A 23015-nucleotide genomic window follows, 5' to 3' on the forward strand; every position below is an offset into this window, starting at 1 on the left:
GTTGGGGAAAGATTTCCGCCCGTAACCCCCTGATTTTTGATCATTCTATGCCTAAGAATGGATGTTTGTTTATTTCACAGAACCCTAACCCTAACCATAAATCTAACCCTAAACCTAACATATGCTAAATCGGAACCTTTAACCTAAACACTAACCCCTAGAAATAATCATAATAAATAGAACACATTTCAAGCGGGGGTTACGGGGGGGAACTCTTACCCAAGGGTAAGAGTTCCTCCCGTTCCCCATCCCAAAAAATATTTATAAATATACTAAAATTATTAACAAAACTTAATTATATTAGGGTTAGGTTTAGAGTTAGGTTTTGGGTTGGGGAACGGAAGGAACTCTTTCCCGTTCGCATTCGGCCATGTAGAATAAATATATTTTCGCCTTTCTTGAAATATGGATACACGCATTGAGTGGGTTGTTTAGATAATACATGTTGTGTAATAACCTCATCATTGGTTTTCTGTTCAAACAATTAGTAACTAATATATTCCAAAAGTAAAAGACTTTAAAATACATGAATTGGAATTGCCCAAAAGTAAGCCGTCAATATCGACTATAGAATTTCACGAGTTGTACATACCCAACAACTCGCTATTTAAAGAATACATAGATTAAATTGCTGCATAAATAATGTTGTTCAAAGAATTCACTTATTGTCTGTCTAGAGAGTCTCTGATGTACACAATATGAATCAGCTGACTGATTCTCATCTACATCAGCAGAACATAAAAATCCGAAAAAAGAGGACGATACAATACACCTGCCTTTGAAAGGAAACAATATGCCGTCTATATCTACTTTCGCATATTCTCCTCTTGACTTCGTGGAAGATCTTTAGAATACTCCCATTCAAGCTACACTCAGTTCATGACGTGGGTTTAAAAAAATATGACAGTTACCGACAAGTGGTTAGACGTCATTCAATTGTAGTCACCTGGTCACATGCACGGGCTCACAAAATCCAACAAATCGTCATATTTCTTCAACCCAGCCCAACACCATATTGCTGTATGGAGGCTGTCATGGTCGCCTGAAATCAACATCACCCGCATGCATAACTACAATTTCACTGCCACACCACACTGCCTCAAGTCAAATAAGTAATTTACTCGTTACGTAATCGATTATGCAATAGCTCGTGGCACGAGCGATCCGCTTTCTAAATGCATGGCTACCCACTGCAATTTACCCTTTGTGAAACACGAGACCTCCTGAAGAAAGTTGCATTTTTATACATAATATAAACATAATAGCGAATTCGCAATTTACGCTTTTGCAAAACAATTAATCATATTCGAGGTACAAGCGTCCTCTGTTCGCCTATAACGCGTGCTCCCACTGCGCGGCTTCATTGAACAAGCCAGATGCCCAGCCAATCACCAAGCGCAGTGCACACCGACTGACCAGTACAGTTTGAAGTGACCATCACAGCACGCTGACCGCTGGGCTGAGAAGAGCGAGGGACGCTGTGGTAAGTATATATACCTGTCTGTACTTTCTGTCCCATATCACTTCCCTATTGCGTGGCATTTATCTAACCATCACGTAACGAGTTTTCACATGATAGTGCAATTATTACCCATTACGTATCTGGTTACGTAACCCCTCCTGGTGACCCTTGTTCTGCCCCCCGAATGGCTGCCCGGAGTTTGTTTTGTTTTTACATCATCGCTGTCAAATAGCGTTGTGTCATCGTTATAGTACGAGATTTCGGAAGCGTTCTCAAACTACGTAAGTATTATTACGTGAAGCGTTTCGTCATCGTGTTCACCAGTCAATTAACAGTCTCAATGCTTTCTTTATACTTCGATAACTTGTTTTGATAATAGCAATATTTATATTACACATACGCCTATTATATCATGGGTAATTTTGCATGATAGGTGTAATGGCTATTTCATAATACTTTCTTGTAGACATATTACATATGCGCACAGGTATATAGGACGACAGACTTACAATGAATTAGTGGGTTCCTCTTGAGGTAAGACACAGCGGTACTTACCCGATACGACAGTAATATCATAAAATGACATTGCTGGGCAAATGCAGCCAGACAGACAAGTATACTACAAATAAACGCAATTTTCTTTCAGAATTAGAATTAAACTTAGACATGCGTTTTAATGAAAAAGATACGGCTGTAAATTTCGACTTGACATTGGCATATTTACAATTCTAAAATAATATACAGACAAACTTTATGGATAAACAACTTCTTTATTCAGATGATGCAACATTTCGATACAGATTCTTGTATCGTTGTCAAGCAAGTCAACTAAAATAATAGTTGATACTTTTGAAGTAGTGTTAGTTTCAGAGACCCGACTTTCGTGAGCAACTTGTATCGTCACTGATTTTCAGTTAGCCTCCACACATTTTACCGCTGTTTTACCTTTACCCCGATAGGGTCAGTTTCGGACACTGGTTATTCTGTGCTTTACGTTTCATGTTCACACAAAATTATTCATTGTCAGAAGAACGGCATTCTATTTTACAAGTAAACCCAAAAGTCAAATCTGTATCCTCATTATCTAAGTATTTATGTTTATTCTATCTGCGTAACTTAATAAAATCGACATTGATGAATTCATGCACCGAAACTACCCCATTCGTCTATACATGTGTAAATGATCCAAATGGCTTTAGATATAAGACAAAAAGTATCAGTCTGTTGTTCAATAGTACACTAAACGTTAATGCACTTTCTGAATGTGCACTGTGCACGCAATCAAAATAAGGTCACAATCAAAGACAAGGTTACAATATATTTAGAAGCGACGTAAAGTCTCACACTTTCTACGGATAAGGTCTCTACAATGACGGATATAGCTTGCTTTTGAATTCATTAAATGAGTAATAAAATCTGACGATAGATATTTTTGGCAGGGAGATCTCCAAAAGGTCCCGTTGTGTGTCATAAACGGCAGCGGGTTCACAGAGCCGTGAGCCTGTGAAGTAACGGGGAAATATACAATGTACTCTGTCGGATAAGGTAAGACAAAACCGTTACTTTCCTCGTCAGTCGGATCAGAGAGTCCCGAGAAATTAAAAAGATGAAAATGAATTTATTCTTCTCTGTCAACTGAGCTAAATATTGCAAGAACAAATAGAATACCACAAAAGACAGTTCTTCAACATAAGTTAATAAAATAGTTTGGAAGAGCATGTACATGTATGTCAGTATATTTTGTAGGGCCATTCGAAGAGTGAAATGAATGTTTTTCACAGTCAAAAAAGAATATACCTGAAACAGAGTCAGTGGTTACCTTTGGGGCACTTAATCTATTGCCCTCTCATATGAAGCGCCAAATGAAATCCGAAATATTCTGATATACAAACAAGTTTCATTATAACCTTCCGAAGACATACAGCTATTTAAAAATTCCGTTTCACCCGAACAATAGGAGACTGGCATATTAGTATAGGAAAATATCGTAAGTATTTACTCCAGATTCCCCGCACTGGATGGCACATGTTATGGTTTATGACTCTCATTCTTCACACCCTACCTGATCATGTTCACCCCACCCCAAAACCTCCACACACATCTTACCATTACCACTCCCACCCCGTACTTGTCAGACCCACCTTTATCCTGGGTTTGTCATCTATGACCTCATGCGCTCTGCAACCTGTGAACTACCTGATATCTAAACCAAACACCCCTTGACTACCTTTTTCATCTTACCGACAACATCCATCATCATCATCATCATCATAATCATCATCTCACTTTTGGGCTGATCGTGTTTATTCAGGGTGACAAATCATACATTCATTTTGCATGCATTCTTCACTTTGCGGGAACTTGAGCCAATTGTTTATGATTGTTGTTTGTTTTTAATGGATCGTATTGGGTGCCGAAGTTATTCATGAAGAAAAATACCCCATAACAAAAAGTAAATAAATATTATGCAAAGAAATTACTAAAAAAGTTCTATAAAGTATTTAAAGAGAAAACGTGTGTTTTCAACAGTTCAACAAACTAATAATTCAAGAAATCCTTGCATTCCTAATTTATTGATGCGTATGCTGAATTTCACCACTTCATCAATATGAAATATACGTCATATTGTGGGTTATGAAAGGTACAAGGCACATTATCTCAACGAATAGCAGCATAGACATATTATTCTTTGTAAGGTGATTAATTTTACATAGAAAACTGTTAATTGTGTTTGAAAAACATTACGATGATTTCTTTTAAAATACCAGGTAGGTTTCTTTCCAAAAGAAGCTATATAAACACTCGCGTGCCAACGATTCATCAATAGATATACCCTGCTCCCAACACGGTTTGTACATACACCCAGTGATGTTGAATGTGTAATGTACATTGGGTAGCGCTTTGGGCAGTGTGTGGAGTTGAGGCGGTGCGATACCTACGATTTTGCCATCATTGAAATCTGCCCCGGAGCCTGCCGTAGAGCTTCTATACATGACAACAATAGATTTCAATATTGGCTATATTAGATGACCATGCTATACATGGAACTAACAATAGGCAACTTTAAAGCGGCTTTCTCCTCGTTCACAAAACGGCCCTGAGAAAAAACTGTGGCCTCTTTATGACCCTCCGAGAATCTCTAAATCTGATGTAGTTGACGATGTGTATACTACACTATTGTTTGCGATCCGATTAAGATTTTAAGGCGATTATTCTCGGGTAAATAGTAAAGACTGGGGCAACGGTGACGGCAAACTGGGAGGGGGCACCAACTTTGGGGGGACCGCAAATATGGAACCGGGCAATATGTTTTTAGATAATTATATCCAATCACTGTTATGGACCACTAAAAACTACCTGTCATGGTACACGTAATAATTCACAATTGCAAATGGCCAGCACGGTGGGGAAATTCGACCACTCTTAATTATTTATTTATCTAACGAGTTTTGCAGGTTTTTGATATTTTGTTTATGAAAACAGTTTATGAGATTAGTGATCGACCACTTCATATTCCGGTGAATCAGTCCGTTGGAAAATAATGTTTGTCAGAAAAATTACAATGTTGCTTTTGTGTTCCATGAAAAAATAAATACCTGATAGGAATATCTTTACAAATCCGTTCTACTAGTCTGTCTCGCAGTCCCTATACCGCAGTATTTTCGCTTCAGCCCTGCCCTATCTGTAGTGCTGAAGCCCTAGATGAAGCAAGTCTAGATTCCCTCAGGTTCTGAATCTCCCGTCTCACTGGGCTATTTTTCAATATAAACGGAATTATTTGTTTCTATCACAATTATATATATTCAGAGACTAAGCGTTGGTCTACCTTTCTACATGTGAGACAAGTTTGCTTTATTGATGGTCAATTTCTTTAAGCAGGTATTTAGTAAATGTACTTGCGAAACAGTATCGAAATTATGGCGATATTCTTTATATCAAACATTTCACTCGTAGAAGTGAGTTGTTATGTATATGAAAAAGTTCATGAAATATATGAAATAATTCATATGAGCCACGCAATTGGTCAGAAAAAAAATTGACGGGGGAATAAAGATCGTCCACTTATAATAAAATAGCATCGGTCACAAATTGAAAACAAGAGAAGTACGTTAAAAACAGAAAAGAGCATTCAAATCACCATAAAATGAATTTCCCGTTACAGATAGTTCCAATCAAATTGTTTTGGGTTTGTTTGTGTTGTTGTTGTTGTTGTTGTTGTTGTTGTTGTTGTTTTGTTTTTTATTTTCCTATAAGATTTATCACAAATTCATCATTACCACTACGCAGGTAAGCACATATGTATCCATGGTTTTCACAAAAGAAATATGTTTGTGCATCTTTCATTTCCGTGGCTCACTTTTCACAGTTCTTTGGTAATCTGCCCGTGGAAGGCGAGCGTGGATGACAGGGGTTCACTAATACGATACTGGTGTTACCCGACTAGAGTTCAGAAGGGGTATACCTTCATCTGACGGGTTGTAATTGTTAACACCGTTTTCCTTCACTACTTAATTATCCATAATTAACCGCCTGAACCCGAGAAGTCCGTCAGTGAGATCAGATACACTAGGAGGATGAGAACAAGCAGGTATCCTTTGATATCAGATCTCAATTATTGATGATGTAAGAGAACTCTATCTGTACCCCCAGAGAACACGTGTCGTAAATTAGAGCACCACGGAACTAGATCGGTACTAAACACAAGCCCTTAGTGAATATAGTTACCATCCTGACTAACAGCTGAGCCAAACCCTTTGAATAAGATTTTGAAACTTAAAACCCTGTCTTCTTAATTCTGTTAATGAAATCATATCAGTTGAAGAAGGCCGATTTTGACTTGGAAAATAGTACTATTAATTGTTTGAAGTTGGTGACTCAGAAATGAAACATACAACTTTATGGATGACAACTTCTTATTTATTGCATCAAGCTAAAACTTGATAACGATGTACGAATCTATATCGAAACGTCGCTTTATGCACTTGATAACGATGTAAGAATCTACATCGAAACGTCGAGATAACAACTTCAAGATGGTTGATTGTAACAGTATCAGTAATTATGCCTATGCAATTTGGCCTCAATTTGGCCAAATTAAGGTTTTAAATGCTTAAGAACACTGTTTTTTTCCTTATGTGTAAATCTGACTCGACAATTTCAATAAATGGTAAGAAAGTCGTATTTCAATGTTTGGAGTCCACTATCTCCAAATTAGGTTTAAGTGACATAGAACGCTCTGGTTTTCAGGCGACGAATTATATACATGAAAAATTATACTGGTCTGGAAGTCCATGTCTGTGGAGAGTACATGTGACACAAAATACAACTACAGACATGATCCGTTAAATATATTCTTTGCACCGTCATATGTTCGCCTCAACATTCAATCTGACAAACAACGACAGGCGGCCTCTCCATAATTCCTTTCGTCTCTATATTCCACTGTCTGGCCAACCCCCTTTGCTTGTGTTGTACTTAAGATTTAAAGATCAATCTCTCCGTTCGAGTAATTAACACAATTCTTTAAATATTCCTGTCATAATAACGCAGTAAAGTACGGTTATATCGAACTCAAATGGACCACTAGGTTTAGTTCATTACCGTAGTTCGTTAAACACAGTTCTACAAGAATATATGGGAAGTGGTCGGGGCAAAACACACTAGTTTGTCAGGTCGTCGTTATACGCGTGTTGGTAAATAGTGTTGTTTACTGTTGACACTGAATATACTAGTAATGAATCGGTTGGCTGTAGTTACGACATATATGGGGAATGATTCCATCAGGTTTCAGGCTAATCTTTGGAAAAGGAACATATTCTGATGCATACACCTTTAGGTGAACTACATTCGACAGCGGAGGAACCGTCTGTTGCTTTTTATGCAGTATAACGACACCAAATATTAACGTTTAACTTTCGGTCAGCGACAACGCTTTTCCATAACAATAACTCGCTTCTTTTAATTGTTGTCATTGTACAGCTTCGACTTCTAGTCTGTCTCAAAGTCTGTGTTTATGAATCAATGGGAAACTGATACCCGGTGTTGCGAATAGGTCAGCGTATCCTCCCCCAGTAATGGTTACAGACACATGCAAAGACAGGGTGGATTTTCAACCTTAGAACCCGAAAATATATGGCCCAGGTCAAAGCAGAAAAGTGTTTGAGACATTACCATTGCCACTGATACGTCATATTTGGAAATATCCTCTACATTTCTACCATTAACCCTTTGAAAGCTTTAGTAGGACATCGAATGTTTAACACTGAGAAAAAGCCGTCTGATGTCCTGGCTGAAAGAACCGTGAAGATCGGGTTTAGAATTGATCTTCAGTAACCCATGCTTGTCGTAAGAGGCGACTAACGGGATCGGGTGGTCAAGCTCGCTGACTTGGTTGACACATGTCATCTGTTCCCAATTGGGTAGATCAATGCTCATGCTGTTGACCACTGGATTGTCTTGTCCAGACTCTATTATTTACAGACCGCCGCCATAGAGCTGGATTATTGCTGAGTGCGACGTAAAACTAAACTCACTCACTCACTCACTCACTCACTTACATGGTTGAGAGAGCTTGGTCGATAGGTCGCTATCACAAAAGACGTTGTCGAATTTAGAAAACATAACCATCAATACAAACGTACAGTACAACTTCGAACCTACATTTTCAGCAAGTCAGCAATATTCATTTTTATCTAAGTATGTCGTGTCATCGTTTTCTACCTATGTAATCAATCATTAGAAGAAAAACTAGTATGTACTTTATGTATCCACGAATGAAAGATATTTTTTATTTAATAACCTGTGTATTTCTGACTTTACAGGACATGATATATGCATGTTTTTATATGATGCATCAACCTAACATAGGTACAATGTGTGAAACTTAATTCTGGTGTTCCCCGCCGTGATATTGCTGGAATATTGCTAAAAGCGGCGAAAAACTCAACTCACTCACTCACTCTGATACATCAAACAAAATCAGATCAATGTTATCAGAAATACTAGTACACATTGTAGCCGCTCGTTGTATGTTACAGAAAGAAGGAGTAAATGGAAATAAACTGATTGCCTTCAAATATACAACCAGTGACTCCTGTGTTATTTTGAAACCTGTATTATGTCATTATAGCCAAACTGGCTTGGCGATATTGATTCAATGAAGTTGGATTATATCGCCATCGCGATGTCATTGGTTGTCACTGGTCACAGTCAAATGACATCACTGTTGTCCCTGCTCCACACGTTGGTCAGTTACGCGAATTATAATCAAGACACCAGTTATTACAAATTATCTTACAATTTGGAAAATGACGATCAACACTAACTAAGACAGCCTTTAGTATTCTCACTATTAAGTAAAGTATACAAAATGTGCTGTTCAGTCCTATCTTTTACAAACTGCAAACGTTAGAAAAAGTATTTTGGGCGATCGTCGAATCTCATCAGTGTGTCATTTATATCAAACACATAAACATTAGTCAATACAAGTTTGCAAATCCTCTGCATGCACGGCCCATTTCTGGTGTCCCCCGACGTGATATGCTGGAATATTGCTAAAAGCGGCGTAAAACTAGACTCACTAACTCACTCACTTTGCAGTTTTGAACTTTCATCAGATCGTGTTGAAATACATATTTCATCCGAAAAGATATCTAAAGATATTCTTCGAATGGGAAGAAAGAAGCGCAACATACGTTTGACATTTGAAACAATTGATGTGCGCGTTACACTTGGCACAACAGTTGATGAACGTGTTACACTTGGCACAACAGTTGATGTAAGTGTTACACTTGGTACAACAATTGATGTAAGTGTTACACTTGGTACAACAGTTGATTTAAGTGTTGCACTTGGTAAAACAATTAATGTAAGTGTTGCACTTGGTACAACGATAGATGTAAGTGTTACACTTCGTACAACAATTAATGTAAGTGTTACACTTCGTACAGCAGTCTATGAACGTGTTACACATGGTACAACAGTTGATGTAAGTGTTACACTTGGTACAACAATTGATGTAAGTGTTGCACTTGGTACAACAGTTGATGTAAATGTTACACTTGGTACAACAGTTGATGTAAGTGTTACACTTGGTACAACAATTGATGTAAGTGTTGCACTTGGTACAACAATTGATGTAAGTGTTACACTTGGTACAACAATTGATGTAAGTGTTGCACTTGGTACAACAATTGATGTAAGTGTTACACATGGTACAACAATTGATGTAAGTGTTGCACTTGGTAAAACAATTAATGTAAGTGTTGCACTTGGTAAAACAATTAATGTAAGTGTTACACTTGGTACAACGATAGATGTAAGTGTTACACTTCGTACAACAATTAATGTAAGTGTTACACTTCGTACAGCAGTCTATGAACGTGTTACACATGGTACAACAGTTGATGTAAGTGTTACACTTGGTACAACAATTGATGTAAGTGTTGCACTTGGTACAACAATTGATGTAAGTGTTACACTTGGTACAACAGTTGATGTAAGTGTTACACATGGTACAACAATTGATGTAAGTGTTACACTTGGTACAACAATTGATGTAAGTGTTGCACTTGGTACAACAATTAATGTAAGTGTTACACTTGGTACAACAGTTGATGTAAGTGTTACACTTCGTACAGCAGTCTATGAACGTGTTACACATGGTACAACAGTTGATGTAAGTATTACACTTCGTACAACAGTTGATGTAAGTGTTGCACTTGGTAAAACAATTAATGTAAGTGTTACCGTTGGTACAACGATTGATGTAAGTGTTACACTTCGTACAACAATTGATGTAAGTGTTGCACTTGGTACAGCAATTAATGTAGGTGTTACACTTCGTACAACAATTGATGTAAGTGTTGCACTTGGTACAACAATTGATGAACGTGTTACACATGGTACAACAGTTGATGAACGTGTTACACATGGTACAACAGTTGATGTAAATGTTACACTTGGTACAACAATTGATGTAAGTGTTACACTTCGTACAACAATTGATGTAAGTGTTACACTTCATACAACAATTGATGTAAGTGTTGCACTTGGTACAACAATTGATGAACGTGTTACACTTGGTACAACAGTTGATGTAAGTGTTGCACTTGGTACAACAATTGATGAACGTGTTACACTTGGTACAACATGTAAGTGTTACACTTGGCACAACAGTTGATGAACGTGTTACACATGGTACAACAATTGATTAAGTGTTACACTTGGTACAACAGTTGATGTAAGTGTTGCACTTGGTACAACAATTGATGAACGTGTTACACTTGGTACAACAGTTGATGTAAGTGTTGCACTTGGTACAACAATTGATGAACGTGTTACACTTGGTACAACATGTAAGTGTTACACTTGGCACAACAATTGATGAACGTGTTACACTTGGTACAACAGTTGATGTAAGTGTTGCACTTGGTACAACAATTGATGAACGAGTTACACTGGGTACAACATGTAAGTGTTACACTTGGCACAACAGTTGATGAACGTGTTACACATGGTACAACAATTGATTAAGTGTTACACTTGGTACAACATTAGATGTACGTGTTACAAATGGCACAACAGTAAATGTATGTGTTATAACGGTACATGTGTGGGTCACACTTTTGTAGAACATTTGTGTTACGTGGTACATTTGAAACAACATTTAATTATGTGTTAGACTGGATAAAAACACCAGAGTTACTTGCTAGGTAATCTACCTGCTTATTATTAGTGATATGCGTGCATATACTGTTGGTAGTATATTTATAATGATATAGCTAACATTGACGTTTTACTATCGTTAATATACTAGTCTTAGAGTAGTATATACATGTATTTGTTCTGTTGTAGGTATATTATTTTCTTTAAATGACATACTCTCTTATGACAGCATAACTGACACATTTATATATCAACTAATTCATAAATTTATGTTTTCACTTTGGCGCTTTTGTTTATTTGTTACCTAGCCAAGAAAGAACTGTAGGTGCATGTATAGTTATTCCAACTCTGGTAGTTCCGTAAGACGGTGGACAAGCGATGCTGGACAAGCGATGCTGGACAATGATGTCGCTGCGAATATATGGCTATAGGGTGACTTATATGTATTTGATAGGCTGATAACATGCTAAAAAAAACCCTTAAAATTATAATTTTGGAATTAAACCGAAGCTCCATGACTATAAAATGGCGAATATTTTAAAAACACCTGGTATACACGGAAATGTTGTATGGAAAGTGAAAGAAAGTGTATACTGTTGAAAATAACATTTCTGTTGATTATAGATCAGCCGTAATAAGCTGAGAACATAAGGGATTTTTTAAACATGATTTGCATGGAGCCTACATATCTGCAAAGGCAAGATTTTGTTCTCGTAAAGCTCGATTAGAATTACAGATGGTACCCGTGGCTGATAGATAATGGTTTCATTGTTAATCCACATCGGAGATGAGGCACATGTATTGTTTCACTGTGACTGTGTTTTCATTCGATGATATCCGATATAACCTTTAAACGACTGTGTAACCGATAATAACAAAGTTTCCTAAAATATACCCATTGCAGAAGCTTCTGACATGTATACCTGACGAAGGGGCAAGGAAAAGCCCAGAAACGTTTTGTATACAATAAAGAAGAAGTTGACAGCCATAATATTTTGTCTTATACCTAATACCAACTTCTATATGCCTCTCACGAAACTGTTATGACATATGTGGGGATGTTTTTTGTTGCTTTAGCCAAAACCCACTTATTCAATACCAAACCAAAGGAAGCTAATTTTATACGCTAAATAAATGAGGCATTGTAATCAGTTTCGATGTTTCCAGAAGGTTTTGTGACCCTTATAATTCAGAATCACAATGGCTCTGCACTGTTATTGTCGTGTTTATAAGCCAATTACCAGTTTGAGGGTACAGGAGAGAGCCAATAAAGAACGTTACAACCTTATGGATGAAAACGTCTTGCTTTTTGCATAGAGCGACATTTTGGTGTAGCTTTGTTTTGCTTGTTAACAGTGTAGGAATCATTCAGCATGATAACGATGCAAACATCTACACCGAAAACAGCTCTGTGCAATACAGTTGTTATCCAAAAAGTTGCTATCTTCGACTATAGTCAGCCTGTCATCAAAGTTCTATATCCCCATACATCCCCCTTCACCCACCCCTCCCTCCAAAGTAGTTACATAACAGGCAGCTTCAACCACCATGTGGAAGTAATGACTAACATTTGCTCTAAATGAATTTCCCCAGAAACCCTTCTGAGCAATTCCACCCACATTGTTTACCCTCGATAACCATTTTGTAGCCAGCCTGCGTCACTTAGGTTATAATTTACCAACACGAATCGTTTACTTTGTGGAATTTTATTGTTGGGTTACGCGGCCCGAAACACGCGCAGTAAGCCGTGCTAATTACATACCATGATCAGGGATTTTAGCTGGAATGAAAACCTGACTACGTGGAGCTCGGGTCGCGTCAAGGGCATATTTACCTCCCCTGTTGTTCGCGCATGAGCTAATTTCCCCCTCGCCATTCATTTCTATTGTTGCAGTGTTTTAGCTCTTACTGAATGTGTAAGCCGTTGCCCATGGCGACGGTTAATACTTATTTCCTGAATATGGGCTGGTTTACATTACCCAAATATGTACATAATAGCTTTTTGGACAAATTTACCTTGGCATACCAATTATATAAATATATCGCGGATGTAAATACGTAGTTTTCTATATTGTATGCTCTGTTGTTTACAGTACAAACAAATACAGTGTATAAAATACAGCAATGACACGTAAGACTGATGTGTTCATCTGGACAATGTTTAGAAGCTCATGTTATATTACTAATTGACCAATTTGGTAAATTTATTATATGCCACCCTCGACAGATTTCTGTTTTGATACTATCTGACAGATATTTGAACTTTAACACATTTATAAAGCATTTCTTGTCATCATTTTTTGACGGATTCAGTTTATTAACAAAATCATCAGAGAACGCTAATGACTACTTTCAGTGTAACTGGGGTTGCCGCCTTATGAGAGAGCTTAACGCCACGACACAGAGGGGTTACTCAAGGCATTCTGCCACATGCCGTACAAGCAGGGGCCTGACGTGACGGAATATGTATTTGAAAGTGTAATTGCTTGTCAAACGACCTCGGGGGCTAACGAGTCAGATTAACTTTTGTTCGCGGCCTGTTCTCGACATATTTGTGATATAATTGTATTGATTCTGGCCATGTGGTCATTAGTCCGGCCGTTCGTGGAAAACAGATACAATAACGACCACAATGGGGGGAAATTGTATATTGATGGAGAGAAAAGTTACATAACACTCGCCTGTTGGCGCACACAGGGACACAGCTGTCGACTGTGGGCGGCGTCAGTCGCCTTGGACAAACCCGTTCTGTTTTAATACTGCATGTATGAGACAGATTGTCATGACTTAATAAAACATAAACAAGACTTTAAGTGTAAAAGTTAATGATTACATCGGTGATGACGGTGGTGTATGACCATGTACGTATTTTGTTACCTTTGTCGTACTCACTCACTCATATCAGAATAAAAAGACTTTAACAGGAACAACTATAATTCGTTAATCTGCCTTCTTAATAACTACTTTAATGAATTATTATGTTCTGTCGTTCGTATTAAACAAAAGTGTGCGAACAATTAACTTGGTTTTGTCAGGAATATTTGGTATATTTTCATATAGATTAACCCTGTGCATAATTTTTTAGGAACAGATAATTCCATTTAAATTCAGTGTGCCTCAACCTTGGGAAAATCTAGACTTGCTTCATTTAGGGCTTTAGCATTGCAGGGATGGTTGTGTGGAAGGGTAAATAATGCAGTTCAGAGAACAGTGAGTGTCAAGAAAGATGGAACTGGCGCATACATTTGACACTAGTCTTCATGACAGTGTACAGATCTATTAATCTGTGACCAGAGGCAGTCGTGACAGCGGTTGTGTGGGTTATACGACCTGCAAAATTAGACCACGTATACACTGCTTGTCAAGCAATGCTTGAAGATATAGTTGTGTGGGTTATACTAGCTGTAGAATTAGGCCTACCATGTAGACGTTGTTTGTCAAGCAATGCTTTAAGAGATAATTGTGTGGGTTATACTAGATTCAGAATTAGGCATTCATTGTGGACACTGCTTGTCAAGCAATGCTTGAAGATATAGTTGTGTGTGACTACTGGCTGCAGAATTAGACCTACCATGTGGACACTGCTTGTCAAGCAATGCATGAAGTTATGAGCGGCTGCTATCCAGACCAAACGTCCAAATCAAATAGCATTGAGATTGTATGCCACATGTGTCGTGACCCAAGCATGAAACGCTTGTTAAATATTAGATTTTACATTGCGAATTTACGTAACTTTGATTTTCGTGTTAGCAAATGTTTGGAACACCATAATCGAGCGAATCAGAAAGATGTCCAGATGAGGAAGAACAGGAATATTCCAGTTCCTATTGTGATGCGAGGTATTGTTGGTAGATTTGGTATACAGCCAGCCAAAGGTCAAGCATTACTATCTACATACCAGTGATCGGATCGCTGCCCAATCGCTACGTACGTGGAATAATTACTTCAACCACCCTACTAATTAGGAATCGGCCGTCAGACAACGTTACAACATTGCCGGTTACGTGTCTTGTTTGGACACGCTGAATCGATCTCCAAGTACTGCGCATATACGCCATTTTGGTTCACCCAAACCTGATTATATCACCACTTCTTCTTGTGGAGAGTTACTGAGCATTAGTTGTGGTTGAACTTTACACTAACACCTAATCATATTTTACACAGAATGCACTTCCTAAATCATGCTGTCAAAATATGCTAAAAACGATCCCAGAGACTTTCTTCATTTTCATTAAACTCTAATCTGGACATGCCACATTTTCTGGACTTGCCATTACTGCATTAGGTATATCTGTTTCCGCGTCTGTAGGGTAATCTAGGTTAACCATTGCGGCATGCTTTCTACTTGACGTCATGGGCGACTTACACGAACATTCACAGATACTGCAGCCTACCGTGTGATACTTACACTGCAACCACCTCCACGACTGACAAATACTGCAACCAACATATCTGACAAGCACACTTATACCACCCCGAATAACACAGCAAGTGCCACTACCACGACTGATAAACCACCCCGAATAACACAGCAAGTGCCGCTACCACGACTGATAAGCCACCCCGAATAACACAGCAAGTGCCGCTACCACGACTGATAAACCACCTTGAATAACACAGCAAGTCCCGCTACCACGACTGATAGACAATCCGGGCCAGCACTGAAGTAGAGATGATAATTGTTTCTAAACGGCAGTTTTAAATTGTTAGACTTTTTAAAAATAAAAATAAAATATAAGTTGACCTTTTTAAGAACTCATCAACACGATGTGTCAGCAAGTGGCGCTGATATCCCTTGTACCAGAGGCTCAGTCCCGACTAAATGGTTTGATATCGTTTTAGGATCCCGAAAATGTTGCGCGCCTACATACTGCCATAGCTGCACTTATGGTATAGAAACATGCCCATGCAGTAATATAGTAGAAACTGTGAACCCTGCCAACTGATATATTTGATATACGTTCAAACAGTATTTTGAACCACACACATGGCATTATATTATTATTTACATTTGCTATATTGCAGATTGAACGTGACCTGACAGCCATGACCCATCACCAGCAATATGCGGCAGACAGCGCCACCTGGTTGACAGAGCCACCACAACAGGATGGTCCTCACTTCATGCCAAAGGTTGTTCAAAGGCGAGCAAAGCGTATCATCCCAGATCTGGAAAAGGACGATAAATATTGGGAGAAACGCAAGCGAAACAATCTCGCTGCTAAAAGGTCTCGTGAGAACAAGAGGAAATTAGAAGTTGACATTCGCCATAAGATGAGCTACTTGGAAGAAGACAACGCTCTGCTGCGGAAGGAAATTGCGTTGATCAAGGCCAAGTTTGGGATTCCTCCCGAGCAGAGTCTCCTGACGCCAGAGGAACGTGCCCAGTGTATGCAAGAGGTGAAGGCGGCACAGGCGGCGGCGGAAGCCAGTAGTCGGGTTGGTTGTGATGACGTCTACCCTGTGTCGTTACTGTCAGACCCGTCATCACCACTCGACGTCGATAGGAAACGCGATGAGCAATCAGACAGCGACGACCACGACCGAAGCATGTCGGAGGACAACGTGCGGTCCGAGTCTGCGCACGTGCCGCACGGTTCTTCCGCGTACGGCCCTTACAACCCTTCCCTGACGTGGGGTGCGTCAGCACAGCATTTCCAGCACAACAGCTACAACGACAACCAGCGACTACAAGGAATCAGCAATGGCTACAACGACAAGACCAATAACAACAACAACTACCAACGTTACACATCGCAGTCAGATAACCATTTCTCCCGGAATGTGTATGACTATTACGCCCATTACACATCTCAAGGACAGTCCATGTACTCTGCGGTCAACCACCTGCAAGGAGTTACCTCCCCTGCTGACCTCACCATCCGTAACAAACGATCCGAACAAGACGTGATCATCAGTAACATGGGAAACAAAAATGGCGGCCCGGAAGCAGCTCAGGCTCCTAACAACATATCATCAGGGATGACGGGGAACCTCCACATGGACTCGTCTGGTCTCCACGCGCAGATGTCGCGGAATCAGGACCTGTACTCTCCTAACATAGCCGCCATTGACCACGACGTCCCCATCCTAGGCAGTGACAACCTCAGGAGAGAAAACGTGGTGCTCAAAGAACGACTGAACAATCTCACCTCGCAAGTTGAGAAAATGAAGAGTATTGTATTAAAAGAGTGAAAGTATTAAATCATTATTAAAAGACTGAAGTCCCATATAGTTTAGACAATGATACCTGGCGGTGTTTGCTCATCGTGATTACAGCTCAACCAAAGAATACTGTATCAATAGTTCGTTGTGAGCAGTGGTTCCATTTCTCACACCTTCGTCGTATTTTGTTTGGGCACTGGCAAGTATGCAGTTGCCACACTATGTCTAGCCAGGTATAATTAACATTGAAAACTGGAAGCAGAGGCACCAGTATACCCATCGGGGAGTCGAACCGCCCGACATTCGAGAACCTGTTTATACTCTTCTCAAATTCATTGCATTTAAGAAAGCGTATGCTATCATGTCTGTAGAAGACGCTCTGTGAGCACTGCCAGTCATATGCTTTCATCGATCGTATTTTGTTCATTGCTTACTTTACAATATTGATCTATTGTGTTTCATCTATATTTAAGAGCCGGCCTCTATTAGGTGTCATATTTTGATGTTTAAGAAATATGTCAATGAATGACTCCATTTAAGACTAAGCCAGAAGTAAAGGAACACTTCTTGGCTCTTCATAAGGGAAATGCGGTTCGAGATATTGTGCTTGTTTATAAGTTTCACTGTGAAAGTATCACAATACGTTAATGAAACGATTTATTTCCAAGTCGGATGTCAAGGTATGGCAGATTAACCACAGTTATAGAATCGGAGGGTCCTTAGCCATTTTTGTGGTATACATGTATTCCGAACAGATAGCTTTCTATGTTTGTTATGCCCGATTGACGAGAAAAATACTAAGTTCATATCGATATGTGCTTGTTAGATATGTCCGCGTCGTAATCTTCTCTGTGTGGCTCTGTTGTGCTACGAGTCGCCATTTACGTTGAGTTGGAGCGGAGGAACAGTATTCCCTTGTGTTATGAACGAACAACATACCATCTTGCCTCCTTATTTATCTATTTAACTATTTACAATATACATTTCAGTGGATTATTTACAGGTACTAGTTAAGTGTTTTGTGAGTTCATGTCACTACATTATATACTTGTTAGAAACTGCAGAATATAGTTACATTTATTGCATTGTCCGTGCTGTTTATGTTTATCCTTATCGTGCAAATACAACATTCAAACATTTCAACCGGTGTCCTGTTCCATTAGGTCGGACAATGGAGTGAGGGAGGGGAGGGAGGTGCATCCTTTCCGGATTCGAACTCGATTCTTCGGCACAACCTGAAACGTTTTGCACACTCACGTCAACCAAGGGAATGCACCAAGGAATTACATCAGGGACATATCATGAGTCGTCTCAGGCGCTGCAATTCGCTGTGCGGAGTTGTGTCCCGTCCGTACACCAGGAACCGATTCTCAGTTGGAATCCCTGTTCGACACAATTATGTTTCCAGTTTTGAAGGTATCATGCCCGGGCTTATACACCATAGTGATGAAAATAAAATATCTACATCACTACAGGACTTCTAAACTAGGGCGGTGGGGTAGCGTTCGCTTGTCACGCTGAAAACCGGGTTCGATTCCCCACATGGGTACAATGTGTGAAGCCCATTTCAGGTTCGTGATGTTGCTTGATATTGCCTAAAAGAGGCGTGATACCATATTCACTCACCCAAACTGACGTGACTGGACTACGTAACTGCAAGTTACACCTGTCAATCTCGCACGCACGTCATCCAGGGACTGTCGACACTGTACCCATACTCTTGCCAATAAAGACACGCATCGCTTCCAGACCACCCTTTATTCTGCTGACACGCCGTGGTTTATTTGTTGTTTAAAACATCATGTGTCAGAAAATGAGACAAGACGTTTGTTTATAACACATTGGGCCACATGATGTACAGTACAAACGTGATAGCACATATGGTCGATTCCAACGAAAAGTGTGCACAGCTGGGTACAAGGGGTCCAAAATAGAATTGCTTGCAACTTGTAATTCTTTTTACCAATGTAAAGTCAACATATTTGCCTCTTATGAAAATCAGTTGCCATCACTAATCTCTAAAAGTGATAAGTTGGTGGATCAGTGAAGTTGAAGGCTCATTTTCTGAATTTGCTACAAATACCAACATCATACCTTGTATATCCTGTGATTAGATGGATTATATGTTGCCTAACATCCAAATTCACTGTTGTTCTGCATGCACAATATGTTAATGACTATAGAAACTCTGAAGTCATATCATGGTTTCTTTCATGTTTTATAACCTCAAGCGTTACGAAAATAGAACCATTTTGGTACCTTTGTTTGATGTAAGTGAGATAGCACCACTTAGTGTTCTTTTAACAAACAAATCATTATTACATATCTATCTTATTCATCTGAGAGACAACCGGTGGAACTTTCGGTAAGTACAACAAATTTGAAAATACATCAAAACTAAATTGTCGGTGGAAGATAAAAAAAATGTACTTGTAGGCAACAAATATCACCTAATTCCTTGTATTTCATAAATGTTTATATATGTCAAGCTAAATCGTAGTTGGTTTATTAAAACATCGAACAGTTTGGAAATTGTTTTCTAAATGCACAGGACATGTAAATGAAGATTGTTTACAACCAGTTTAACAATCTCTTTCTCTTTGTTTTGTCTCAGTGTATGTCGGAAAGTAGCAATGTCATTTTAACTGATGGAATATACTTCTCATCGAAACATTAACACTCACTAGAAGCACTAACATGGGGGAACCAACTGCAAACCTTATGCAGATGAATTGCACGAAGAACATGCATCAAATTGCTGAAATGCATGTGCAAATATCGTACATGTGAACAGCTGCGTTTTGGTGTAACGTTCGTTCAGAATTCGCCAATTTTCACTGATTTTTATCATTTATTGAACTCATGACAATAATCTTTTCAACGTTATGTTTTACAATACATCAGTTCATGTGTAAACAGTACCTTTAAACAATATGGAATATTTTAGTTTAAAACAGTCGCCTGAAGTAAGTGGCTATATTTACACTAGTGAGTCTAAACTGTTGATGAGAAGTATAGAAATTGAACTAAAATCATTACATCTGAAATTTTATTTACCAAATGTTTCAAGCTGACATTTGTATTCAAAGAAAGCACATCACAAATGTTCAAAACGCTTGAACTATTACCATATACCATTAGGTACAGATAAACATGTCACTCAAACAATCAATACATTATACGTCTTACAGAACTATAACTCTACTTTAATTACCAATTATGAAAGATCTTTTAACAATATCAGTTCTCATTTAATTATTGCATTTTTAGAAGAATTAGATTTGTTAAATGATTTGTAAATAGATAAATATTTTATGAATAGAAGTTTAAATTAGGAACTCAGATTGTTAGTGGCTGTATCCTCAAGGGGTTAAAGTACTGTAAAATTATTGTCCTCCTGAGAGGGTACGTAAGTCCCAAAACTTTCAAAGTACATTTAAACTTACCAACCTTTTTAGAACGTAGTATTTTTGTGATTTTAATTTTGGCTAATTTTTCTACAATCGCCAGCCGCTGAAGAGATGGTGTAAATCCTGCTAGGTAGCAAAGGCATAGTATAACCAGAAATTATTGAGAATTTTAGGAATATGTTTAATTGGATATCTAGTATAAACAACCTTGACCAGCTATCAAGTGCTTGGTTTCATTCAAGAGAGACAACTCCGTTAATCCTTTTTCATAAGTTTATGAAGTGTTATCCCCCTTTGTTTACTTGCTAGCAGATCAGCTAAAGTGATTTCAAGTATGGAACAGGCATCCGTTTGTCCACTGTTTATCGTGTTTTGAAAAATATTGCAAATGGATATGGCATTGAGCACCAGGGAGGCGCAGGTAGGCCCAGAAAATTGACTGTCGGTGACAGGAGGCGGCTTGGTATTCTTGTTTCTAAAAACAAACGAAGGAGTTTAGAAAACTTAAAGCTGGATATGATTGATAGAGGAACTGTGGCTGTCTGTAAGGAGACAATTAGAACTGAGCTGCATGTAATGGGTTGGCAGAAAAGTTGAGGAATTCCATCACCGATCATGAAACCTGAACAAAAGGAGCGAAGGTTGAAATGGTGTTTACAGCATAGAAATTTTAACTGGGACAATGTGATTTTCTCAGATGAAAGTTGTGTGTGGCTGTTTCCTAATACATTGAAATTCTACACCAAACAAACTGAAAACCTTTGTATCAGCGCATAAAGTACAGTCCCAAATTTAACGTGTGGGTCGGCATATCTGTGTTAGGGGCAACACCCCTCTGTGTATTTGAAGGGAATATGAACAGTGAGCGGTACACAGATATTCTCGAGGGACATTCACTTCGATCTGCTCACGTGTTCTATGGAAATGTTTGGATTTTCCAGCAGGACAACGACCCAAAACATCGTTCAAAGCATTCACAGGCCTGGTTTCGGACCCAAAATATGACATCATTAGATTGGCCAAGCTATAGCCCTGACCTAAATCCAATAGAAAATGTTTGGGGACTTATGAAGGAAAGTGTCAATAAGAAAAATCTGACAAATATTGCTGAAATGAAAGAAGAGGTGGTCCGATATTGGGACAGCATGGACCACGACTTTCTAAGTTCTTTGCTCAGTAGTATGCCCTGCCCCATTGAAGCCTGCATTGCTGCCCATGGTGACTTGACAAAATACTAACTGTTCACCTATCTTTGAATCTGGAGTTATGTTCTGCTTATATTCACATTTAATACGTGAGTAATGAGGGAAAAAAATTAAAAAATTACAATCTGTTAATTCTCAATAATTTCTGGTTGTACTGTACTGTAAGTCCCCATGGTCCCTGGTATGGTGATCAGCCTTCAGTTGCTGGTGATCTATAGCCCGGTTTTATATTGTATTGTTGTCTATAGTGATATCTTTTTATGATAGCGTACTAGTTTTAAATTAAGACCTGTGATATTCTAGTAGTTTTACTGTCCTTCGATGACAGGTTTATATTTTCTCAATTTTTTTTTTTTATATTGATATGAATGACATTGTTCTCGTCACGATATGGCTGAGATATTGCCGATGTGACGTTAAATCTTAACTCACTCACTTAATTACCCATATTTTGCAATGACAATTGCTATTAGATAGACATTTACAGAAAGTTTTAACTACAAAAACGAGTTACCTACGAATACGACATACCTTTGACAAATCTAATTACTAAACCCATGCAACTTACTTCTACTACAGTCTCAATTCTCCTATGTTCGCAAGTGCATCGGTGACAGCCCTGAACAAGACTTACAACTTCAAACACACTGACTGATGTTACCTACAAATTCGGAATGTTACCAACGAATACACATGTTACCTACTTATCTACCGTTTATCCCGTGATATCATGCAAACTGTTACTTTTATCACCAAGATCAGTCTAAGTAAACTTAGGCTCAGTATTATTTGTTATACTGCTATACTGAGTATAGCCGTGTAACGAATAATACTGAGTCTAAGTTTACTTAGACTGCACCAAGATCAACTTGTTTTCTGACATTTCAATCAAAAAGAATTCATTATATATCACTATAATAAAGTCTAAACCACGAACTGCAGTGCATCCCTGAATAAAACATTTTTATTGAACGCTCAGTTATGTAGCCATTTGGAATTCCAAGGAACCATTTCAATCTATTAATAGGCAGTACTTCCTACCTAATCAGTTTACTTATGATCTGCAATAATTGTCTTCAGTATAAATTATGTTCTAGCAACGTATTG

At 38.5% G+C, this 23015-nt stretch overlaps 1 protein-coding gene across 1 annotated transcript; it reads left to right on the forward strand.

Moving 5' to 3' along the window:
- The first annotated feature begins 1325 nt into the window (after window positions 1-1325).
- Window positions 1326-18436, forward strand: LOC124288605 (nuclear factor interleukin-3-regulated protein-like). The gene is made up of 2 exons (XM_046725161.1): window positions 1326-1483; window positions 16154-18436. Exon 2 carries the CDS (start codon window positions 16175-16177, stop codon window positions 17321-17323), a length of 1149 nt encoding a protein of 382 aa, XP_046581117.1. The 5' UTR covers window positions 1326-1483; window positions 16154-16174; the 3' UTR covers window positions 17324-18436.
- The last annotated feature ends 4579 nt before the right edge of the window (window positions 18437-23015 follow it).

The sequence above is a fragment of the Haliotis rubra genome, unplaced genomic scaffold (assembly GCF_003918875.1).
Source record: "Haliotis rubra isolate DU_JTF1 unplaced genomic scaffold, ASM391887v1 Scf420, whole genome shotgun sequence".
Classification (NCBI taxonomy): Eukaryota; Metazoa; Mollusca; class Gastropoda; order Lepetellida; family Haliotidae; genus Haliotis; species Haliotis rubra.